Source organism: Plectropomus leopardus, chromosome 3, assembly GCF_026936395.1.
Source record: "Plectropomus leopardus strain MGB_pleo_1.0 chromosome 3, ASM2693639v1, whole genome shotgun sequence".
NCBI lineage: Eukaryota > Metazoa > Chordata > Actinopteri > Perciformes > Serranidae > Plectropomus > Plectropomus leopardus.
This window is the reverse complement of record NC_142178.1, coordinates 21,183,833-21,206,882: the sequence shown is the minus strand read 5'-3', so window position 1 is coordinate 21,206,882 and position 23,050 is coordinate 21,183,833. Positions and strand designations below refer to the sequence as shown.

Below are 23,050 nucleotides of genomic sequence, written 5' to 3'. Positions count from 1 at the left end.
ATTTGGCAGCTGAGGAGAATTGTATTACCTGGAGAAAGACTCACAGGCTTGTTGTCAACAGATCGCAACAGGATATGGGCTGTGTGAGACAGACAGATAGATAATCGTGTGTGTGGTCTGTGTGAAATGTGTAAATCAAATGATGTGCATTACTTAGGTAGAAGGAGGACACTTTGTCCGCACATACATCACTTGAGACAGCCAGCCTGCTTCTTTTCGCTTCATAAAGGAGTTGTCAGAGCTCTGAGCTAGTTCATCTGAGGTTGACATGAGTTGCCCACCTTTTACTGTGGGAGAGTGAGCCGTGTTCATTACCTGGTGAATCACTCTCTCTCTGCTCTGAAACACGGTTATCGTGCTATGACTTGCTGGACTTTGAGCCGAGCTCTTGTGCCGGAACACGCATGTGTTAGGAAAGGGCAATCAAGCAGAACATGTAGCAAGCACACACACACACACACACACACACACACACACACACACACACACACACACACACACACACACAGGAAGTTTTTCGCATCTCAGCTAAGGAGAGGGAACTGGAGCAAAGATCAATACGATAGCTATCTTGCCAAATGCTCATTACTCTATTTGCTGTTGTACCTATTCTTCCATTTTTGTGTAGTTTTAGTACTTTCTAAAGCTTTTCTAATTGTCTCAGTGTTGTCCATTGACTTTTTAGAACATAGTGTTATTAGTCTGTGGTGACCTGACATATGAGATTTGTGCTCAACTCCACCCTATAATGATGGCGCTTATCTGTATTCATCACCAGACAATGGTGTAGTTATAGCTGACAAGAGCGTGCCTTTTATAAGATAAGGCTCTCTCTACCTGATTGTATTTGCCCTTTAATGGCAGCTTTCATTCCAGTGGTTTAATCCAAATGAAGAAAGATACAACCAAGTGAATCCTCGTATTGAACAATTTTGGCCCATCCTTTTTCTTCGCCTGCAGTCAGCAACTCATTGTCATCATTTTAAAAGGGGTGCCTTGGGTAATTCTTTGGCAAGCTTGTCTACCTTCGACAGGTTTTATGTGCATTTGTCATCCTGGAGGTTAAATGAAAAGGAAAGGGAAAACAGCCGCTGGGACTGACGCTGCGAATCATCCACTTTTTGTGGTGCTCATATCAACTTTCAGTAACGCCTTTTCGGTTTGACGGAGAAAACACACACCAGTGTTATCAGTGGTCTACCAAAGCCCCAACCACTATCAGGGGAAGTGAGATAGGAAATGGATACTTCCAACAACTTCCTGATGTTTCCCGTTATTTGGAGGCTGAACAATTGTTACAGCTCTCAAGAGAGATTTAGAGAAGAGCATGTGGAAATGAAAAATTGTTGATTGTTTCCCTAAAACTTCAAAGAGTGGTCATGGTGGCTTAGTTGGCGTAGACTCCGTTTAAGTATCTTTGAAACACATCCAGCCTGAGACCTTTGCAGCATGATATCTTTTTTAGAAAATTGTCACCATTCTCCCTTTTTCAAAAAGTGAAGAATGCCACTTCTTGGCATTGTGGGTGCCCAAATTTATAAAGATACTTGACTGATATGGAGCTGAAAATCAGATTGAATACAATCTGGAAATTCAAGCAAAAATGAGGGATACGTAAACAAAATTCTCAGCTTTATAAAAGCCCCACATGAAAACTGTGATTTATTCAGTGCACAGTAAAGCCAAACCATTATGTGCTGGGTAGCCTACCTCCTGACCTTAAAAACAAGAAAAAAACATAACCTGACCCAGTAAGCTTCTTTCTATGTAAAAGGAAGCATAGTAACTATGACAACCATTTGTGGCATCAACACAGACAATGTGACGCCTTATAATCAGACTTTTTTTTGTTTGACACTGGCAAACCCATCTGGGTTCACAGAGACTGCAGTCAAGACACTGTATTGACAAATCTGTCATAACACTGTCACTGTTAAAAGGAGGTCGAGTGAGGCAAAACAAACCGTACAGATTAAACACTGATGCGGACATTATATTACCACAAACTAAAATTACAATGTGCAGTGTTTTAGTTTAAGTGTTTTGAAATGTTCCTGCTCAAGGGTTAATGTGGAAGCTCTCTGAGACAACTCTGTTAAATGGACCAGGTTGCTCTTGTTAGTGCATACCATAATGCCTCACCTACTCAAATGAACCATACATACAAGCACTTTAAATATGGAAGGGGTAGAATTTCAAAGCTACAACGTGTAGACCTGTATGTGCATAACTCTGTGGACAGCACCACATTTGACTGTAACTGCATTTTGTGTTAGTATACAGTTGCATCCAGGACTCATTTATTTGGAAATATGAGGTACCTTGTAGAGACCTGGTCACTCCGAAGTTTGCACAGTCAGTGTTATTCATGCATCCTCTTCACTTTTTTGGTCCTTAAAATTTGGTGATATAGTTTGATGATAGTGTTTCCCACAAAGTTAGAATCTTTGTAGTGGATGGCTTCTCCCTTCCCTCAAACGTCAGCACCATCAGCACACTTTGCTACTGCCCATCAGGATGAACATGTAGGTCAAAGACGAACAAAAGTTTACTTAACATAACAAAAAAGCCCAGATTTTCTGAGAATATCCAAGTGTGCGAGACATCCAAATTTATGTATTGCAAGGAAAGGTAAGCATTAATGTATGAACACACATATCTCTCAAAAAACATTTGCTTAAGGACTCATGAAATGAAAAAATCCATGTGACATCTGCAAACTTCTGCAAAGAATTACATTTTGTATCAATTATCTTCCCTTCCACAACTCATGTCACACTCACTTGTGAGCATTTGATTGACCGGTGGTCAACAGTGTAATTAGGCTTACAGATTTATTCTTCAGACACGACCACAGCTAAGTGATTTTCCATGTAAATTTGACAAATATCTAATGACCAGTGTGAAATCCACGAGGTCTATGAGAAAGAGACGGGCAAATCACGCAAACAAAATATGCAAAAATATGTAATAAAACCAAATAATCTGCCTTGTGATATCAACAAGCATACTTCCACGCAGTCTCTTACTATCTGTAGTGCTTTGTCTTTAATACCTCCCATATTTCATGTGCACATATCAAAACTGACAAAGGTCAAAACGACCAGTATGCACTATTGTACCTCAGCTGCTCCACTGCTCCCAAGCATCTCATTCATGTAGACAACTTCCCATAACATTCACTTTCAACAGCACTTGGGAACCTGAATCCCCCATAGCCCCAGGTCTTCCATGACGTGCTTGTCTTTGCAGATTACAAATAAGCCTGGCAGCTGTGAGGTGCTGAGATACCTCAATCCTAATGTAAGCATTGCTTTGCCGCTAAATGCCTTTTACTCGTTTTCACAAAGATGGTATGATTGTGTTTACAATAGCTTACATGGCCTCTTTTGTTGCATTTGTCAAAGTCTATGCGTCCTGGACAACAGGACAAGACGTTAGTTAGAATATTCTGCTTTTTAAATGGTTTGCTAAGCATTGCTTTCCTTTTCAATAAAACAGTCAGTGGCTGTTGTTCAGCAACATATTGGAGACTACGTTATAAAGAAAGAAACAACTCCCACTTTATTGCCCAAATCCCTTCTTAAACTCCCACAGTCCTTTTGGATGTTGCTCTCCCACAGTTTTCATTTGAGAGTATAGATGGCATCATGAGCAGTGAGAACTGATACATTTCACAGTGTTGTTTTAGGCTCGGGTGGCAGACACTTAACTCATAATGAAGCTGCGGATATTGATATAGCTGTCTGGGGTTGAACGTTGGGTTTCAGGATAAGAAATGTTGCAGTCTACAATCATTATTTTCCCCACACGAGAGAGAAATAGCAGGCGTTTAAATAATGAGTTTTCACAGCATAGTGTCAGTTCATAAACAACAATACTAAATATCTCGAGGACTTTGAAATAGCACAAGTCCAGCCGCTGCAGACACCCGGCACATTCCCGATTGTCTGGAGTTACAGCTAAATGTGTGTGTCATAAATATGTGTGTCACTCTAAAGACTGCTAATCACAGCAGCAATGTCCGGGTATGAGCTGGCCCAACAATGTCCTGGACTCCTTAACTCCCTCCAGGCCTCCATTTTGGAGCAGTGGTTGTAGTGCTCAAGGACATGGTTGAGAGTGCCACCGCTGCTTTGCTGTTGTTTTTCTCCCCCTCTCAAAACAGCATGGCTATAATTACTGTCGGCCCAGCTCAGCCCACGCCTGAGGATGGCTTTTGTGTGTGTGTGTGTGTGTGTGTGTGTGTGTGTGTGTGTGAGTGTGAGAGAGAGAGAGAGACAAGGGTTGCGGGTTGGAAGTGCAGACTTCTCTGGTAAGCTCTGGCTTACCAAGCAATCATTTTACAGTTCCTTAACGTTTAGGTAGAGACAGAGAGGTATGCACCTTTACTGGCTGGAACTCAAGCGCCAGCAAAGCTTGTTTTAGGAGTGATAGGACCTCCATGATGAGTTTAACTAGAGTTGGATTTGTGATAGTTTTGGTGTTTTGGAAACAAGTTGTTTCCAAAAGTGAGATCAGTGCTCAGATATTAGAGTGGGCGGCGAGTCACGTGGTCAAAGATCTGGCAGTGCGCTGGCAGCATGTCAGATAAAAAAAGAACAGAAGCAAACAAAAGCAGTTTAAACCACAACACAACATGAATCAAAATAGCTTTTCTCATCTGTAGTGGGTGCAGTACATTTTTTTCGTACATTTCAGATGACTCTACTCCCAGACATCTCTACATCTTGAAGTGGATGTTGGTTTCATGCACCATCAAAATTCTAAAATACTTAATTCTTGAAAATATGAGAGAGCAAAAAATTTGAGCTTGTGGACCAAATATATACATCAAGAGGCCGTGCCCCAAAACCGCTTAACTTACTATTACAGAGCTGAAACAGTTAGTGAATTAATTGATCAGTTTATCCAGTGAAAAAATAGATCTGCAGCTTTTTTGTTAGAATTGGTTAATGGTTTACAGTCATCTTGCCAGAGAAAAATGCAAGACAGTACCTACTTTTAGTTTCTCATATTGGAGGATTAACTTCATTTCTGTGTCTGACATTATAGTACACTAAATAGATGTCTCGTTGGACATTTCTGACATTTTATTGAACAAGCAACAAATCTGTTAATTGAGAAAATAGTCGCAAGATTCATCAGTAATGAAAATAATCACTTGTTGCTATGGCTACAACGATACATCGATCTGGGCCGATATATATACAAAGTGATTCAATAAAACAATGCAATGTGAAAACATTAATACACAGTTTCATTTTTAAGATATGTCTTCATTTTGAAACTGAATGGCACGTCCCTGTCCCCATTTTCATACAAGTACACGTTTCCAAACCTCAAACATTGCTAGTGGCCAAGTGTCATGCAGACAAACGCAAGCAGCTTAGACGAAGACATTGAGGATATTTACTGACATTATGTCATATTTATCAAAATATCAAAATGATAACTTTAGTAAATATCGTATCGTTGTTGAATGTGTGTGTGTGTGTGTGTGTGTGTGTGTGTGTGTATGTATATATGTATGTATGTATGTATGTATATATATAGCATCATAATGAAAATTGTGATTTACACTCCTACTTATTTCAGTCCCAGTCGACTCAATACACCTGTGGGACAGACTTTATTCGATTGAAAGGACGAACATGGAACAGACCACAGAGTTAAAGGCGGCTTCTCTCTACATGATGGATTGTCTGTTGAATTTTAGACCCGTGTTAAGAATACACAGTTTGGCAGAGCATGTTGCTGCCCTGCTGTAAAAAGATCGCCCTGCTGTTGTTTAAGGCACAACTGTATCTGGAAAGAGTCCCATATTTATCAAATATGCTTGATACTTGTGACACCTTGCCAATTATATGACCTCCCCGGACAATGGAATTCCAGCAGGGCGTAGTACATGAAATCTGAGCGTGCTTACTACCTGAGGTTTGCTGTTGCTATTTTTACCTCAGCAAGTAACCACAGTGAAATAATGACCAAATAACTTTAAACTTCCTGTTTAACTTAACTCACCCTCTTGCCTGTGCACTCTCTCCAAATTTCTTATTCCTATTTTCAGCTGGAGGTAGCACTCTAATTTTTGTAGAGAGAGAGTGAGAGAGAGATCACACCAGAGTGAAAATAGACAAGATTTTTGAACAGGCACGTATACCCACAAACAAAAGGCATCCAGTGATGTGTCATTAACTCATCTTCTGGTGTGCCCGCTGTCATGGCGTCAAGGTGTAAATTATGTTTGAGAAATGGGACTTCTTTGCAGTCCTTAGCAAGGCATAACTAAAGCCAAATTTCTATTCTTCAGCGTGGGCTTGGAATTAAGGTCAGTTGTTCTGTGATTTTGTTGCTTTTGTTAATTTTGCAGCTTCTCTTCTGAAAGTAAACTGTTTACATTACAATCACTGCATCTGCTGTGATATCTCACCGAGCTTTGATTAGGCAGCTGATTTGCAGAGGAATTATAAATCGGCAGACTCGGTGTGGTTAATGCTGTCATCTGTATTCTGCTCTATAATACATGTACAAAGAGAGGAGTTACCTAACACAGCACACAGGGGAGCTTAAAAACATTATCATCCATCAGCTCCAGCCTTGCTAAAGCACATGAATAATTAGTCAGCGTGGTCCGTTTTGATGTGGCACAGCAGAACTATTAGCTTTGACGGTAATAATCTACAGCTTACTAACTCATGTAACCTATGCTGATCCTCTGCAAACTTTCTTGCAGACATCATGCAACACTGCAAAGAATAATTCCTGCAGGCCATATAAATTTACCAAACTTGAGTTGTCAGTAGCGGCTATTTTCACTCACTGGGGAGGGGCATGCAACAGTGTTGAGAAAGCCAGAAGTGGCTGATTTTCATTATGTTAATTAAATTTTTCTCTCCCATTTGCACCTGCAATAGGTGCTGTTTTATATGACTGTAAAATTAACATTTGAATTTGTTGCCCAACAACATGAATCATTTTAAAGTAAGCAATGCAAAAAATGAGTTGCACCTATAGGAAGTGTTTGGTGTTTTCTATTTTTTCCATCCGAATATCAGCAGACGTATGTCTTTGCAGCTCACTGTGAAGATTAACTAAAGCCTAAGAAGGAGAGGATAAAAAGGGGGAGCAGAGCGCCTCGCTCATATGCCTCAATTGCAGTGCTGAGGGAGGGCTATTTCAGGACCTGTAAGTTGTGGCCTGCTATTCTCGTTGCAGGCATATGTGCCATTGATGGGTTTGGGTTTCGGAAATCCTTTGCTTTATGCTAATCAGGCGCAGTGTGGCAAGCAGACAGCTCTGCTGCGGTTGAAGTTGGCATGTCTACTCTACACTCAGTGTCTCTGCAAAGTTGCAATTACATTGGTAGTGAGAAGAGAACTCTGCTTATAACGTAGCCATGTAGCAAGATCCTCCCCCCCTTCTGCTTTCTTTACTTGTTTGTGAATTAGATTCAGAGCTGCATTTGCCAGGAACTCAAGACTCAAGCTTGTTTATTTCTACTTTTGTCAAAGCCTAGCTTAACAAAGTCTCCTCTGTGTGACTGATGTCACGAGATATCAACTGCCCTACTTAAAATGAATGATAGAGCGCAAAAAGACCACTGAAACACTTCAGCTAGCAGCAGGATCTTTTCTGAAGTTTCCTTTTCTGTTTTTCAAAGAGTGCTCGGGACTGGGGGCGATGTCTAACTGGCTCGCTATTTATTCAGCTTGCAGAGGAATTAAAAGCAGAGTGTCAAGGCTATGCTGCTGTTTGGGCACTCTTTGCAGACCTCTGTGATATTTCACATATGTAAGGAAGTGTGGTGGGCTGTCTGGCAACTGGTTTAACCAATAAAAAGGGAAGACCTACTGGGAGAGCACTCCTCCAGATGCAAACTCTTAACTCATGGGTGACTGATGAGATAACCAGCGGGGTTCAGGTTATGTCACCCAATACTGAGTGGAAGGATTGTTATTTTACAGGTTCATGAACCGGATATTGTTTCACAGTTACCGACGGTTGTTTTCTGAAAGTGTCTCTTTGTCTCTCAACCTTATAACATGAGCTACAAATTTAGTTAGCTCGCCACATGGTCTACTGATATGAGATATTTGATTTGATTTATTACCTGAGAGTTACAAGAATCTGATATCAACAAATATGTAAGGCAAATATAATTTTTTTGTCCATAAACACATAACATCAACTCGTTTTAGAAAGTGGTCCTTAAGATTTGGTTATTTCAGATTTTTACTGAGTGAAAAAAACTACTATCTGCTGGATCATTTAAGTGTCAAGTCCAGCATTTTTAGTGATATTTAAGTCATGATTTCATTATTGCTTCATTATGAAAAAAAAGTAAATTAAACTCATCAATAGAAACTGACTTGGTTGTCTCTTAATGAAATGAATTCTATATCTGTATAATTAATGTCATTATTGATTTTCTCCAACAGGTCTGGTTACAACGACTTCAAGAAAACTGGACAGGGAGCAGCAAGATGAGCACATTCTTGAGGTAAGCACTTTATTTTGTCAAATTAAAAGCTGGTGACAGGTCCTTGTCAGCCTCTTTTATTTATCTGAAAATAAATTCATCATTTGATAATCAGAAATCTTAAAAAAAAACAATAGATTTTCTGTCTCTGATGTTTGGCATTCCTATCCAACTTTGGCTGAGTGCCACCGGCTGCCAAGGAAAACAAGTCTTCTTGTATATGCAAGAAGGGTCCTTTTGGAATAATTTCACCTTGTACTGATTTCCGGACGGGGTAGGAAGGAGAGGTGGGAGGCGTGCGGGAGATCCTGGTGACTGTTCCTTTGTTCTTTCCCACTGTTCCGTCTCGTGGATGGAGCAAGCTGGGACAGGAAGCTGTTGTCAGACCAAAAGGCCAATGTCTAAACTTGTGGGTTTTAATTGAGCTGGGCTCTGTTCTCTCCTGATGCTTCGCTCCCTCATTCTCACCACAGCACCGAGGCTGATAATAGCCGCTTTAATTGTGTTTCCGGTGCTGACAGGCAGCAGATTGGACGCCTTTTAATTATTGTTAGAAGTTGCACAATTCAGTGATCACTGGGTGACGGTTAATGCTGGTTCATTTGGTGCCAGAGCAGTGTTGTATTTCATACTTTGATTGTACATTGCGCCACACTAATTGCATTATGGGACTGAGAGTAAATGATAGGGATAAAAGTGGGAAATATGGGAGACTGTGTTTGTTTAAAGAAATGTTTTGCTGATGAGCTGAAAAATCAACAAAATTGAGTCTTTTTTTGCCACACCTGTTGAATATTTGAGGACTATTGGGTATAAGGGTCAGAAAAGGTTCCCGTGCAAATCCAAAGCTCCTTTGAGCGGTTTCCTGTAGACATAGAATTGCTACTTCCAACATGTGGTTGAAAGCTGCTGAATTACTAGGTTGCAATTGGTGTCTGGTTCAAAGTCTTCACGTCTGTTGAAAAAAAGGAGCAAATTCCCGCATGACTTCATGAATTTGTTAATGTGTCTCATTTGATGAAATGCCTCCAGACAGACATTTAATAACCACATTAAACATTCAGTTTAAACTCTGGTCGACTTAAATGCTTCGCCAATTTCAACACGCCTGTTCTCTACATGCTAATATTCCTGCTTTTCTTTGTAATGTTTATTACTAAAGCTTGCAATGATACCAGAAACTATAATTCCACCGAACAAAGAAGTAACATTTTTTTCTGAAAAATAAATAATAAAAAGCGGCTTTTGCACAGTCCCATTTAATTTGAATATGAGTTGGAGGGATAATTTAAAGCAAGTAACTTTTGACCTAAATAGGTAGAAAGCGGCTGAGTGAACGCAGCTTGGAAAGAGCTGTGTAACCATGGCAACTTAAGAAGTTTGTGTGTGTTGGTCATTGGTTATTGGGAATCCAGCAGGAAACTCTTTATTGGGCCAAGCAGTCACAGAGCAGCACAGATCCTTTAACCCTACAATTTGCCCTCTCTACACACACACACTCACACACACCTCTCAGTGTATCCGCAGGGCAGCTAATCGAGGGATAATCATGACTCAGAAGAATAGATATGTGTGCGCACATGCCTTTGTGTGTGAGCTGGGTGCTGGCAGAGCAAATCAAATTGGAGTCCTAACCAGTGTTGAAGTTTTTGTACAAGCTTGTTGTAGAAGAAACGAAACATGTGGGGCCATGTGGAACATGTGGAGCAATTAGGGTGGGGGCTGTGTCAGCATTGTTTGCACCAAATGCCAAGAGGAGGTGGAGGGAGCGCAGGGGGCCTTCAGCTTTTATGATGAGAAGGATGGGGGTTGGTAGTTGTCGTGTGCCTGTCTGTGTGTGTGTGTGTGTGTGTGTGTGTGTTAGAGAGAGAGAGGGTTAAGGGCAGAAAGGCAGTGGGGGAATTTGAGAAAAAGCAAAGCAGCTCCTGATGGTCTGAGTGTGGGCTCTAGCGGCAGGATGAGAGGGCTCTGTCCCAGGAAGGAGGGGGGTGGGTAAATAGCAAAAGTGGGACATGCCAGGACATGCTTAGGATTCAGGCCTGGGACTGTAGAGAGCGAATATTTTAATGGAAAAACAGAGGTGAATGGGCTGTTCACATCTGTTGTCTGGAGCCTATCCCAGCATGCAGTTGGCAAGACGTGCGGCACCTGGGCAGGTCAACAATCTGGCCTGTTTGACTTGGATACTAGATCCTACTGAGTCTATTTTTTGTGATCAATCACTCAATTTATAAAATGTCAAAAATTGCAAAGCAGACAAAAAATGTGTGTCATAAATTGAATTGGTTGTTATGTCCAACCAGCATTCAAAAACCCAAACATAATTAGTTTACAATAATCTAAAAGAGAAACCCTAACATATGAGAAGCTGTAAACAGTGGTTATTTAGCTTTTTTTTCTGCGATCAAAACCAGGGCTGTGTGTTGGTAAGAATCTAGCATTACGATTTGTATCACAGTATGGGGTAACCATTCAGTTATGTGCATGATATTGCAATACTGTAAGCAAAACAATATATTTAGATTTTTAAAAAATCTAATTTGTTATTTGTTCAAATCTAACCTGTTTCATAGGACTGTGTTCTTTGTGTTAACACTAGCGACATGTTTTTGTACATGAGAGTGACAGAGTTAAATGGCCGAAAATAGGTTACAACAGGTAATAAGGTCGGATCAAGCAGTTGGGGGTTTAAACACGACACAAAATGAACCACTTCCAAAATTCCTTGCATGCAAATAATTTATTACATACCGATAGTTTTTTTGAGAATCAATACAGTATCACTAAAGTGTATTGATATTTTTTTTACACCCCTATTGGAAACATCCTAGGATTAGCAATCTTGTAACAATGAGACATAGCACACGTAATTCAGCAGTTACAGGGTTACCCCAAAGTTTTTTGTCCAGATGGCAACTATCTTTTCATTTGGCATGGCATGATGGACAAGTATCTTTTTTGGTGGGAGCCAGAGACAGACAGAATGCAGCTATGTTATTTAAAATATTTTTTATGTGTAAAAGGTAGCACTTGGTCTTATATGCATATGGAATATGATCCAGATTTGTTTTTTATTCATGAATAATTTCAATAGGGTGACAACACAAGATTTTGCATAGGGCCCCCAAAAATACAAACATTGGTGCTAGTGGGTGTGTCTACATGACAAGAAGCCCCTGTCCTGAGGAGACATGCAGCATGTTGTGAAGAGCAAAATCCAATGGCGAGATCTCATTGCAGCCTTAAGTCACACAGGAGTTTGTGAGTGTGTTTTTTTAATTAACACTGAATGCATTAAAACAACAGCACTTACATGTGGTCAGTCAAAAAAAGCTAAAAGTTTTGCAATAGATCATCAGAGCACAAAGGATTGGCTCATCTCAGTTTACTTAACAATAGCTCTGTACTGATGCAGTGAGACAACGTCCCTCTGGTGGAACTTCTCTGTCTTTTGTGTGGTTTGCCTAATTATCAAACAAAGGCTTTTGATGACAATGTTCCAAAGAGAGATGTGTTGTAATGAATAGCAGGGTAGCTGTAATGTTCACGCACACAGTTACACAGTTTTACTGGGATGCCATGCTGGGACATTTCATTTCTAATACGTCTCTGTCCATTAACAGAGAGCCCCTTTAAAGTATGTTATATAATCAGGGATATCAGGTACTTTACCTTCATATAAGAGGATAGAACCCGTGTGATCATAAAGGTAATGTTCATTACGCAGCACAGGATGGGCGCCGTATCCAAAGTAACATATCCTCCCAGAGAGAGACATTCATACTCAGTTTCTTGTCAACCCATTTAATTAATTCTGCTCGTGTGAATAGTACGGACAGCTGCAGACACTGCAAGAAAAACAAAAACACATTACTTTCGTAATTGAAACTACAGCACCAAATGTTGTGTTCCTGGCCCTGGACTCCTCACTGTTTTTAGTGAAGCACTTAGCAGATGGTTTTAAATGACTGTGACATTTGTTCTGCCCTTCTACAGTATTTTGCAGCTTGAAGCTAGAAATGCTCACATCTCTGCCAGCGCTCAGCCGCACAACCCTTGAGCCCATTTTCCTGGGACTAGATGAAAATTGTGTTTGTTTAGGTCAGCCTGTGGCTCTTTGCTTTTGATTAAACTCCTCAAACTGTGCTCTCAAATGTCCGAAGACACAACGGAGTGTTAATTCATGGCACAAATTACAAAGTGCTAGCATGCCACCAGTACCGCTTGATGTCATGATTTAAATTAGGGCCCCATTAATGATGCAGTTGTGCGACAGCATCTTTTATACTGAGCACTTCTGGGGTTTAAATAAAGCCCCCGGCCTTTAGCAGAGTGCAGTAATGTTTATTAGCAGTGCAAAATCTTTGTTTGCAAGTTTGACACACGGCAGCGGAGTCAGTGCAGCTGGTGCTACCGTAAAGAGGTGCAGCTAATTAAAAATAATTAGCTCTGGTGGGTTGATGGTGGAGCAGCCATACAAGCTACTGTTATCATGATCACAGGCAGACATAATAAATGCTATTTCAAATTAGTGAACTTTTTAGTTCATCATAACAGCATGCAGATGAAACAAATCATGTTTACCTGAACACATCATCCCCAGCTAGTGATTCCCCAGGGGCAAATATGGCTCTAGCATTATTTTTTAAAAAATCAAAAAATGTCTCTCTTGCTAATTTATATGGGCTTTTATTAATTCATTTCCAAGGTGCATTAGAGCTGATACTGAAAAGTGCCCCAAAATAGCTCCAAATTGATTTGGATGCTTGTGACAGTGTACCTTTATGCATTAAATTAGATTATTAAATTTGTATTTTTCGGGTAAATGAGGGGCTAAGGACTCTGAAAGCCCCAGTAGTGTATTCTGCCTCTTACATTCAACCAGACAAAGGTTGTTTGAACTGAACAGGCACATAACCAAGAGACCACAATTGCTGCTATTTAAGTCCCGTACTCACTCAACAGGGATAAAAAAAAAAAAGAAAAAAAAAACATAAAATCCAGTTTAGTCTTGCATTTCCCTGCTGGAGAAATTTGCCTTACAAGACTCAGATTTGTGTTTCTGAAAAAGTCCCCCTTTCTACCACATCAAGACATTTCCAGTCAGGGAAGAAGCATGCTTTTTGGAGTACTTCCTGAGTGGATTCATTTATTACACTGTGGAGATGTAAGTTATTAGGTTACAGCCTGATGTATATTTGTGTTTTTATTTTAAGAATATGTATCAGAAAGGACCCCCTGCTAGCAAATCTCACAGGGAGCTGCCTTTTAGTCTGGCTGCTTAGTTAAGTCACTGAGAAAGAAGTGGAATGAAAGAGCAATAAAGGGAAAAGGACGCTTACCCCCTTTTTTTCATCTCTTCTTTGATTAATTTTAGGCTTTGAAATGATGAGTTTCTAACTCAGCTGTATTAATCTTGATCATTTTTCATAACGTTCAATGACTTTTTTTGGAATTATGGACCTTCTCCAAAATATTTACAGCTACTTGTTCCAAAACTTAAAGAGATCAAGGTCTTAATGTTACTATACAACAAAAAAACGGGGGATGATTTCAAGTTCACAACATCAGATTGTCTTTGCTTCCTTGTAGTCAGCCCCAAGCCTTTGACTTTTTTGTACTTCTTGTTCTGAAGTTTTTATTCTTTCTCCTCAGATAACAGTCACTGACCATGGTGTTCCGGCCAAATCCACCACCGTCCGCGTCATCGTCCGAGTCCTCGACGAGAATGACAACAGGCCGTTGTTCCTGGAGAAAATCTACAAGATCAAGCTCCCGGAGCGAGAGAGGCCGGAGAGAGAGCGAGCCATGAAGAGAGACCCAGTGTATCGGGTCATTGCATCAGACCGTGATGAGGGACCTAATGCTGAGATCTCTTACAGCATCGAGGAGGGAGATGAAAATGGAAAGTTCTTTATCGAGCCCAAAACTGGCCTGGTGTCTTCCAAAAAGTTCTCCTCTGCTGGAGAATACGACATTCTCACAGTGAGTATCTAATCCCAGGGCTTCACCCTGTCCTCAGCTTGATAGTCTCTGAGTGAGCAGTAAATATTTACAACAGATTCTTGTTTTTTTCTTTTACTGTGTTCTCATCTTCCTCTCAAGTTTTCTTACCTCCTTTGTGTCTCTACCCAGCTTTTAGGTTTTGTATTTAAAAATGCAGCAAGAAAAGTCTCTGTAAAAGAGACGAAGGGATAATTGGTCCACACACATCGTGGTGGAGAGGGAAATTACTTGCAAAAAGCATCTACTGTATATTTTAGTGAGCATATTCCAAACACCAGCCCAGACTATCCAATTAGGATGTCATTGTTACAAAGTAGTTCAGTATGTTTGCTGTATTACTGTAGTCTTATTATGCTGCATTCCCTCTGTGTGTGGTACAGCACGGCTCTACTCAACTTGACTCTGCGGATAGTTTCCTTTTTTTTCTGTACCACCTTCGTCAAGCCTCAAAGTAAGCTGAGTCGATACTTGATACTGTACCAGACTCGGTACAACTTTTTTTCCATAATAGAGTTTGAACAGGGTTCAGCAAAAACTTTAGGGTGACACCAACGTTCACAGAATATAGTAAATATGCCAAGTTAGCCCTGCGAGCTAATGCACACTAACTACACTTACAGCAGACTGTCCAGCAACATTTTTGCTGACACAACATTTCAAACAAGAGCCATAGACTGTATATTATTAAGTTGCTGTGAGCTGTAAAATCCTAACTTCTAAGTTAGGATTTGATAGGCAGATGATAACATTATCCTGGAGCCTAACTAGGCAAAGCTTCTTTTCCTTTGGGCGGCTGCCTCCGACTCACTCAGACTCACCTTGGGTCTGGGTTCAAGTGAAAGAGAGGAGCGCTCACTCTGAGGCTACATGTTGGGACTGAAACACCCCCAAAAGCACATTAACTGACAGTCTCATTCGGAGGGTCTCCGACTAATGATTGGAATCTCTGACTCTCAGAGAGCAGCTCTAACTAGGTGATGGAGTTAAAACATTATAAACCACTGATGGTCAGAGAGAATCACTTGTGCAACACGGGACATCCTGCACAAATATGCAGTTTTTAAATAGCTAAAAGCTGTCAAAAGTGAACGCAATTTTACACGAGACTCAGATTTTAAAAAATACAGACAGCACGTAAAGCTACGCTGTACTCTACAGCAAACACTAAATACTCTAATGTACAATTGAGGACATGCAGATGTTCTTATGTTTGGTTGCCGATGAAAGGACCTTGTAAGTGTCATGTTAAAAATGATGTCACAGCAGTTTCAGTCAGCGTCACTGGTGGTGATCAGCCGAGAATCTCACCTACACTAAGAGGACACTATCTGCAGTGGTGAATGAAGCAGAGAAAAGGACCTGGTGAGAAGAGCTGAGTCAAGTTGAGCTGTACGATGCAGCTGAAATGAGGAATTACTGTAGTGCCTGCGTCATCAAAAGCCAAATATGTCAGTCATTGATGCGACTTGTTTTTGGCCATTAACAGACTTAATTGCGTGTACAGCACTGGAAAAAAACCTCCTCTCATCATGGCAGCTGTTATGAGTGTCTTAGAATTACTGAGGAATAAATGTGTTATATGTGTGAGAAGAAAAGCAAGAATCTGACTCTAGTTTAGTCATTACAGTTGGCTGTTATGGCTCTTTTTTTTGGTTTAAACTGATTTTCACCCTAGATTTTATGTCCCCATATGTCCAATATTGTGTCTCTTGCTGTAAGAAGATGCTGCTCACCACAGTTTACAGGAGCTGAAGTCCTCACAAAAGGTTAAATCACAAAAGAATACCACACAAAAGGTGTTTTGTTATTCAAAATGCCAGCTCTATTGCTATCTTGACAGATCGCAGTACAGAAAAGCTTTTACAATTGAAACAGAACCCATTTTTTGGATTTGTGTCACAAATCAGTGGTTCTACTGACAGTACATTCAAGATTTAATAAAGTTTTTTGGTGAATTTATGTATTTTCAAGTCATATACTGTACATAACCAAACTTCCCTGTACATTTGCTTCTGAAGAGTTCCAGGCAGAGGATCCACAGAAACTCATTTGCAACAAAATGTTACATAACATTGTGTAACGTCACTCGTTCTCCCTCTCTCTCTCAGATTAAAGCTGTCGACAATGGACGCCCTCAAAAATCCTCCACTTGTCGTCTGCATATCGAGTGGATTCCCAAACCAGAATTACCGGCTGATGCAGCGCCCCTGCTTTTCGAGGAGTCCCCCTTCACCTTTTCTGTAATGGAAAGCGACCCCGTGGCGCACATGGTGGGAGTCGTCGCCACAGAATCCTCTGATGTTCCTGTGTGGTTTGAAATCACAGGTATTACCTCCTTCACGTGCATCTGTCGTTATGTGTGTGTGCATGAATACTGTAGAGATGCTCCATGTCATAAAATGCATCGTAGGTAGAAAAGCTGTTTTGAGGACTAACATAGTGTTTGTGTGATATATCTCAGGGAAAAATGGAAAACTACTGAAAAAGTGTCATTTAAAAGATAGTAATCTTTTATAGTATATTAAGAGTTTAAGTTCCCAGTAGTGTGTCAGTGAGCGACTGAAGGTTTTTTAATCTGCCTAAACATGCATAAAATGAAGGCAAGGCCAATTTTAATTGTTGAGTTGTTTGTCAGCCAGCTTCAAAGATTTCACCATTTTTCACAATTTCACAGATTTTGTGCTACTGCTCACTGCCTTTGTAGAGAAGATTGGATGACAGAATTGTATCATCAATTAATAGCTCACAGACAATAAATCTTGATAGTTTTCCTGCCTTCCCTATGTAAACCAGCTGATATACTGTATATGTCCTTAAAAATTTTAATTGGCAACCCTGCTTTGAAGTGTTAAAACTTAATTTGTCTTCTCATGAATGTGTTTTTTTAACGTGTGATAGGCACTGTATGCATGAGAAGACTTACTTAAATTGACTGCTTTCAAAAAGTGCTTGCCTCTTCTTCCTTCCTCCCAGCCTGTCCTCCCTCTAATCAATGTCTGACTGACACGTCTCCTTTCTTCTCTTCTCTCTTTCTGTGCTCTGCTTACCGCTTTCCTCTTTTCTCTGGAATGTTTTTGTTTGGTTGGATTTTTGCAAGACGGCGTAGAGGATACTGAGATGTTTTACATCCTTCAGATGGCTTGTGACCACAACTGTACAGCAGAAGGTAGCTGCTGGGATCTCCTAATAGGCCGTGCCGTGTTAAGAGATCATCCTACACTGTGTTGGTGCTGCCTGTTGACTGTGGTTGAATTGTGTTGTGCTGCTGGATTGATGATGTGCCACATTTCCTCCATAAAACTGTGACCTGATTACGAGTCTCAGAAGAGAAAGGGAAATCTCCTCTCCTTACATTTTGTGAATTAGAGCTCCATTTTATATCCACTCTTGTGTGGTTGATCCTTGAGTGTTAAGCATCCATTATGCAAAAATATGTCAATATTAGGGGTGTAACGGTTCACAAAATTCATGTTTCAGTTTGATACAACACAGTGGTGTCACAGTACGCTATGATGTTCGATACAGCAAAATATTAGAAATGCCAGAGAATTTTTCTAGATTTTTAATTAATAATAATTTAATTTATTATTTATTTATCATCATAATGTATGATTTTTTTTTTTTTTTTTTACTTTGAACAATTATGGAGCAATACCTGAAGGACCCATCATCTGGGGTGTCTTCCTAGGATCATATAAAACAAAAACAGCTCCTTATGAAATATAAAATATGTAATTGTAGTTACAAAACAAAACAAAAAAAGAATCGATTCTTTGATTTTTTTTATTTTAAATGCATTAAAACTAACATCAAAATTTGGGCTTTTGTGTTTGGTACAAAGCAGGAATTACTGTCTGGCTGAAATGGGCTTGTGAATGAATACTGTTACGGGGCTTGAAAACATTAAGCGTGTTCATAAAGCCTGCGTTTTTCTCTGCTGAGTACGTGCCCAAATCCGTGGCTTTAAATGTAGTGGATGCCACAGCCATTTCATCTTCCGTGTTTGAATCAGTAGAGAATGGCTGCCTAAATGCTGCGGACATACCGTTGGCTTGTAGCTTGTGTTGCTCATTGTTTTCATCTAGTTCCACCTTTAAACACACTGAGGTGTAGTCGGTGTAAATTAGTGCATGTTTGTCGTGTAGCAGACGTGACCACTGTTTTTTTTTATCCTCTTAGCACTGTCTTCATAATTCACTGTATTGCAATGAGCTAGCTTAACATGGCGTGCCTCCAAAAATGTCTCACTTGAGCAGAGTATTTTGGTTTGGGGGGTGGGAGGGGTCCATCGTGTGTGCTGCCTGAAGGCAGCACACACGATTTGTTGAGTGCAGTGGCACTGAGGACATTATGTTTTAATTTAAGCTGTATATTTTAATTTATAAATGTAATAAGATAGTTCGACGTAACGTTTGGTGTATCGAACCGAAATCCTCGTACTGAACAATTCAATACAAATATGTGTATTGTTACACCCCTACTTAATATGTTATGTAGTTCAACATTCACCATGTCCCTATCCTGGAGTGTTGGGTCGAATTGCATGAAATAGCTATTATGTGAATCATTTTAAGATAAACACCAAACCTGCACTGAAAGCTAGTGATATCTTCGACATCAGCACGGCAGAAAATTGATGTTTATATGCTCATCTCATCACCCACATCTCATGTTTGTGTAACCTTGCTATATATGCACACAGCCAAGCGACGATTTGTCACTTATCTTTGTCTTTCTTTGTTTGCACTAAAAAATAATTCCACAGGTGGTAATTATGACAGCCGCTTTGACGTGGGCAAGGCCAGTGGAACCTTGATTGTTGCACGGCCCCTGGACGCCGAGCAGAAATCAAATTACAACCTGACGGTGGAAGCCACAGATGGGACACGAACTGTCAGCACCCAGGTAATTGAAACACTAATGAAACGTTTGGAAGCTGATGAGGCAGTTGTCATGGTTCTGTTTTCCCCATGTTAGAAATAGCAGGAGGAGAGGGACGGGTAATGAGTGAGGCATTTGCCAAGCCGTCCTGTTTGTTGTGATATGTTTATGTTGTGATGTTATCATTGCTCTCAACTGGCCCGGGAAATTGACCGTTGTCTCATTACATCCTTACATGACCTGACTTCTAAATTTCTAATGTGAACATGAAAAAAATGGACCGATGATAAAAAAAATATGGTATATGATTCTGTAAGGCTGTGTTGTTTTAGGGGATCTACTTATAAAATGGGAACTGGTTCTTAATTGTTAAAACCTGGAAGGAGTTATTGGTGCTGATATCATTGCTTTCGGGAGTGAGATTTCCATAGTGGAAAATAAGGCTATCAGGCAGTTGATGTCAACATCACAAACCCTCTGTCTGTCTGTCTGTCTGTCTGTCTGTCTGTCTGTCTGTCTGTTTGTCTGTCTCTCTGTCTCTCTGTCTCTCGGTTCCTGTCTTTGTGTGACGGACGTGGTTGTGCTTCTACACACACTCACACACTGACATAAGCCCTAGTAAAGAGTGAGGTTATACCAGCAATTTATAAAAACATTTGGTGCTCAAGCTTAACATCAGTCGGCAGAAATGCGTAGTTTTTGAGTGTTTTGCTAGCAGCACTCCATCCTCATTCACAGCATTTAAGGTTACCCATGCCATGTTGAGTTTGCTAGGCTAAAAGTTGTAATAAAGAATAAGCTAATAAATGAAAGCTAATCACTTAACTAAATGTTTAGCTACAAATGCATTTAAAGGTTTTTTTAATAGATGTGGTCGCTGCTCAATACAAATTATATGATTCCATAAGAAAAAAAGCAGTCTTGATTATTTTTTAATAAAATAATCAAAATGAGCTGATAGAGTATTAATAGGAGTAGTGTAATGATAAAATCCTAATAATATCCATCCCTATTAAGAGTGGAAATGGGTGAAGGCCTAGCTCTAACAAAATCCACCTGTCAGCCCATCTAAAGCTTGCTGATTAACATGTTTTATGTTGGTTGTTTTATCTGTGCAAACACCAAACGTAAAAATGACAAGTTGGTATTCTACAAGCGTTGCAGTAGTTTTTGTGACCTGGTTCAGTGCTTCATTCAGCAATGGCAAGACACCCAAAGTAGGTAGATTTTTCACCCGACAGTGCCATTTTCCTTGTTTCCAATCGTAATGCTAAGCTAAAGTAACCACTTCCTGGCTGTGGATTCATATTAACTGTACAGCCATGAGAGTGGTTTTTATCTGCTCATCAAACTAATATCAGAAAGCAAATAAGAATATTCCCCCAAATCCACAAACCTGTCCGTTAACCCTTTGAAACATAAGAAGATGGATTCTTTATTTCAGAAGACTGGAAAGAAGGCAATGAGCATTTTTAAAAGAAATGGCCAAAAAATTAGCGAGAAAAAGATCTTAAAATGTTGCAAGAAAATTACCATAAAATCAGCAACACAAATGAAAAGTAAAAAACAAACAAGAAATGCCCCTAAAATAGAAAACAAAAATGTGTTTTCTTTAAATACATAATTAATAAGAAATATAGTTATCCTGTCATTTTCCCATTTTTTGATAATGTCTAATAATCCTCAACCCTGCCCCAGATCATTTTCAGGTCATTTCACTTTTTTTTCTTCTTATTTATCAATTTGTGGGACTTTTCTTGTTGAGTTTTTCATTGCATTTTTCCCAAGTATTCAAAAGAAATCAAACCAATTTTCTCAGCATTCAGAGGATAAAATGCTTGTGAAAGGCCTTTGAATACAGCACCAGACTGATGTCAATCCAGGTGTCAAGTCAAGTCTCAGTTGACTTCAATACATTCATCAGTTATGTTTTAACTCAAAGAAAGAAGACTGTTCTAAAGCAGACTTAACGAAGACTCCTTTGTTAACAAAAGCTTGTAAACCATGATATGGACAGTCAGCGCTCCTCCTCCTCTGTTCTCTGCCATCTCAGTTGAGCATTTAACTCCAGGAATCTTCCATTGTCTCATTCCTGACGCAGAGCTGCTGTGATGTTAGAGCCGTCTAGCCAAAGGCTTTTTTTTTTTTAAAGTATACATTCTTGAGCCCCCTCCACTCCCTCCTCTGCTGCGTCTCTCTCTGAACCTGTGCACCCTCTCTTACTCTTCTCAGAGAGGAACAGATTGCCTCTGTCTTTTCTGAATGGACTTTAAATAACTAAATATATTGCACTCATACATATACAAGTGTGCTTATGCTCCAGTCTGGAAACTACAAAATCAGCTGAAGAGATGCTTTAATGCTTTAAAGACGAGCAGTAAGACCCTGTGAACCATTTTGATGAAAGATGAAACTAAAAGTTGCTTCCAAAGAAACTTCCAACGCATACTTGCATTTTAATATATTATTATGCTAATTTAATCCTTCTTGCATATATCTTGCTTCCCAGCTGATACCAAAGCTGAACCGCCACGATAAAAGCTTTAAGCATGCAAGTTGTCTTTGGGTTTTGTTGGGACGGTCATGCCTTGTCCATGAGATTTCAAAGGTTTTTACATGGTAGTTTGGGTCATATGGGATGGTGGCATTCAAAATGTTTTGTCCTTTGTCCTCAAAGGGGAGCTTCAGAGAACTGTAGCTGGAAAAGAATCTATTTGTTGTCACTCCGTATGAATAAAGCCTTTCATCATCTGGCTGCTGTGCTCTGCTGAGCCTTGGATGAAGCGCCGCCTTCACTGGCATTTTGCAGCTCATCCGAGGAAGCGGCACGTCCTTTAGTTTAGTGCAGAACCTCAAAAACAGCCACAGAGTACCTATTTTCTCAGCCATGATTTTTCTCTTCACAGAAGACACTTATTTAAAAGCCCCCTCAGTAATACTGTATGCAGTGACATTTTAAGTCAAATTAATCACATTCAAAGGTTAACTTATTCAGAAGGTCTAGTAATTCTCAGTGGAGCTCAATTCTCAGTGGGACCGACTGCACGAGCAACCCTGTCACATTACAGAGAATGATTTAATTCAGTGTTCATATAAAAATACAGGGTCACTTATTAGACTTCAGAACTTACTCTTACTTTAATTTCTATAGTTCACACATAAAAGCAATATAAATGAATGAAATGCAAAGGGTGTTGTTATGAAACATCATTTACAAAAAAACGTTAAGACTGCCTTACATGCTCACATATCTTTTCAGTGCGACAGCAAACTTTGAAACATGAACTATAGCAATTTTAGAAGACTTGATGACTGGCAGTAAATGTCAAAACCCTGAAGTAGGTTTCCCGATAAAAAAAAAAAACTTGCAGTATATCTAGGGTTCCTGCAGATCCTCAAAAAGTCTTGAAAGGCATTGAATTCATGAATTTAAAAATAGATTACTGTGGAGAATACTGACCAATAATGCCACATATTTCCCACTTCTGCTGGTAAACCAAATAGAAAATATAATATGTTTATTGTCTTCCATGTGTTCCACTGTAAAAAGGGTTGTTTTTCCAACATTCGGCTAAGGTAATCTAACTTTTTCAACTGGTTAAAAAGTCATGTTGTATGTTACAATCAACATTTGGGCAAAATGAAGTTTTCCTTCCTCAGTTTTGCTCATTAGAAAATTGG

At 39.8% G+C, this 23,050-nt stretch overlaps 1 protein-coding gene across 8 annotated transcripts in view; it reads left to right on the top strand.

Annotated features, from left to right (window-relative positions):
- fat1a (FAT atypical cadherin 1a) overlaps positions 1-23,050 on the top strand; it is an 86,074-nt gene that overhangs the window by 24,602 nt on the left and 38,422 nt on the right. For 6 of the 8 annotated variants that reach the window (XR_015776253.1, XR_015776254.1, XM_088075862.1 and 3 more), the window contains exons 4-8: positions 8,442-8,503; positions 14,138-14,467; positions 16,597-16,813; positions 17,586-17,654; positions 19,254-19,393. Coding sequence is in view for 6 of the 8 variants with exons in the window: in XM_088075862.1 (XP_087931988.1) it covers positions 8,442-8,503; positions 14,138-14,467; positions 16,597-16,813; positions 17,586-17,654; positions 19,254-19,393 (818 nt within the window). In the remaining 2 variants the exon portion in view is untranslated. The remainder of the gene's footprint in view (positions 1-8,441; positions 8,504-14,137; positions 14,468-16,596; positions 16,814-17,585; positions 17,655-19,253; positions 19,394-23,050) is intronic. The other 2 variants (XM_042484526.2, XM_042484525.2) reach the window with 1 other exon arrangement.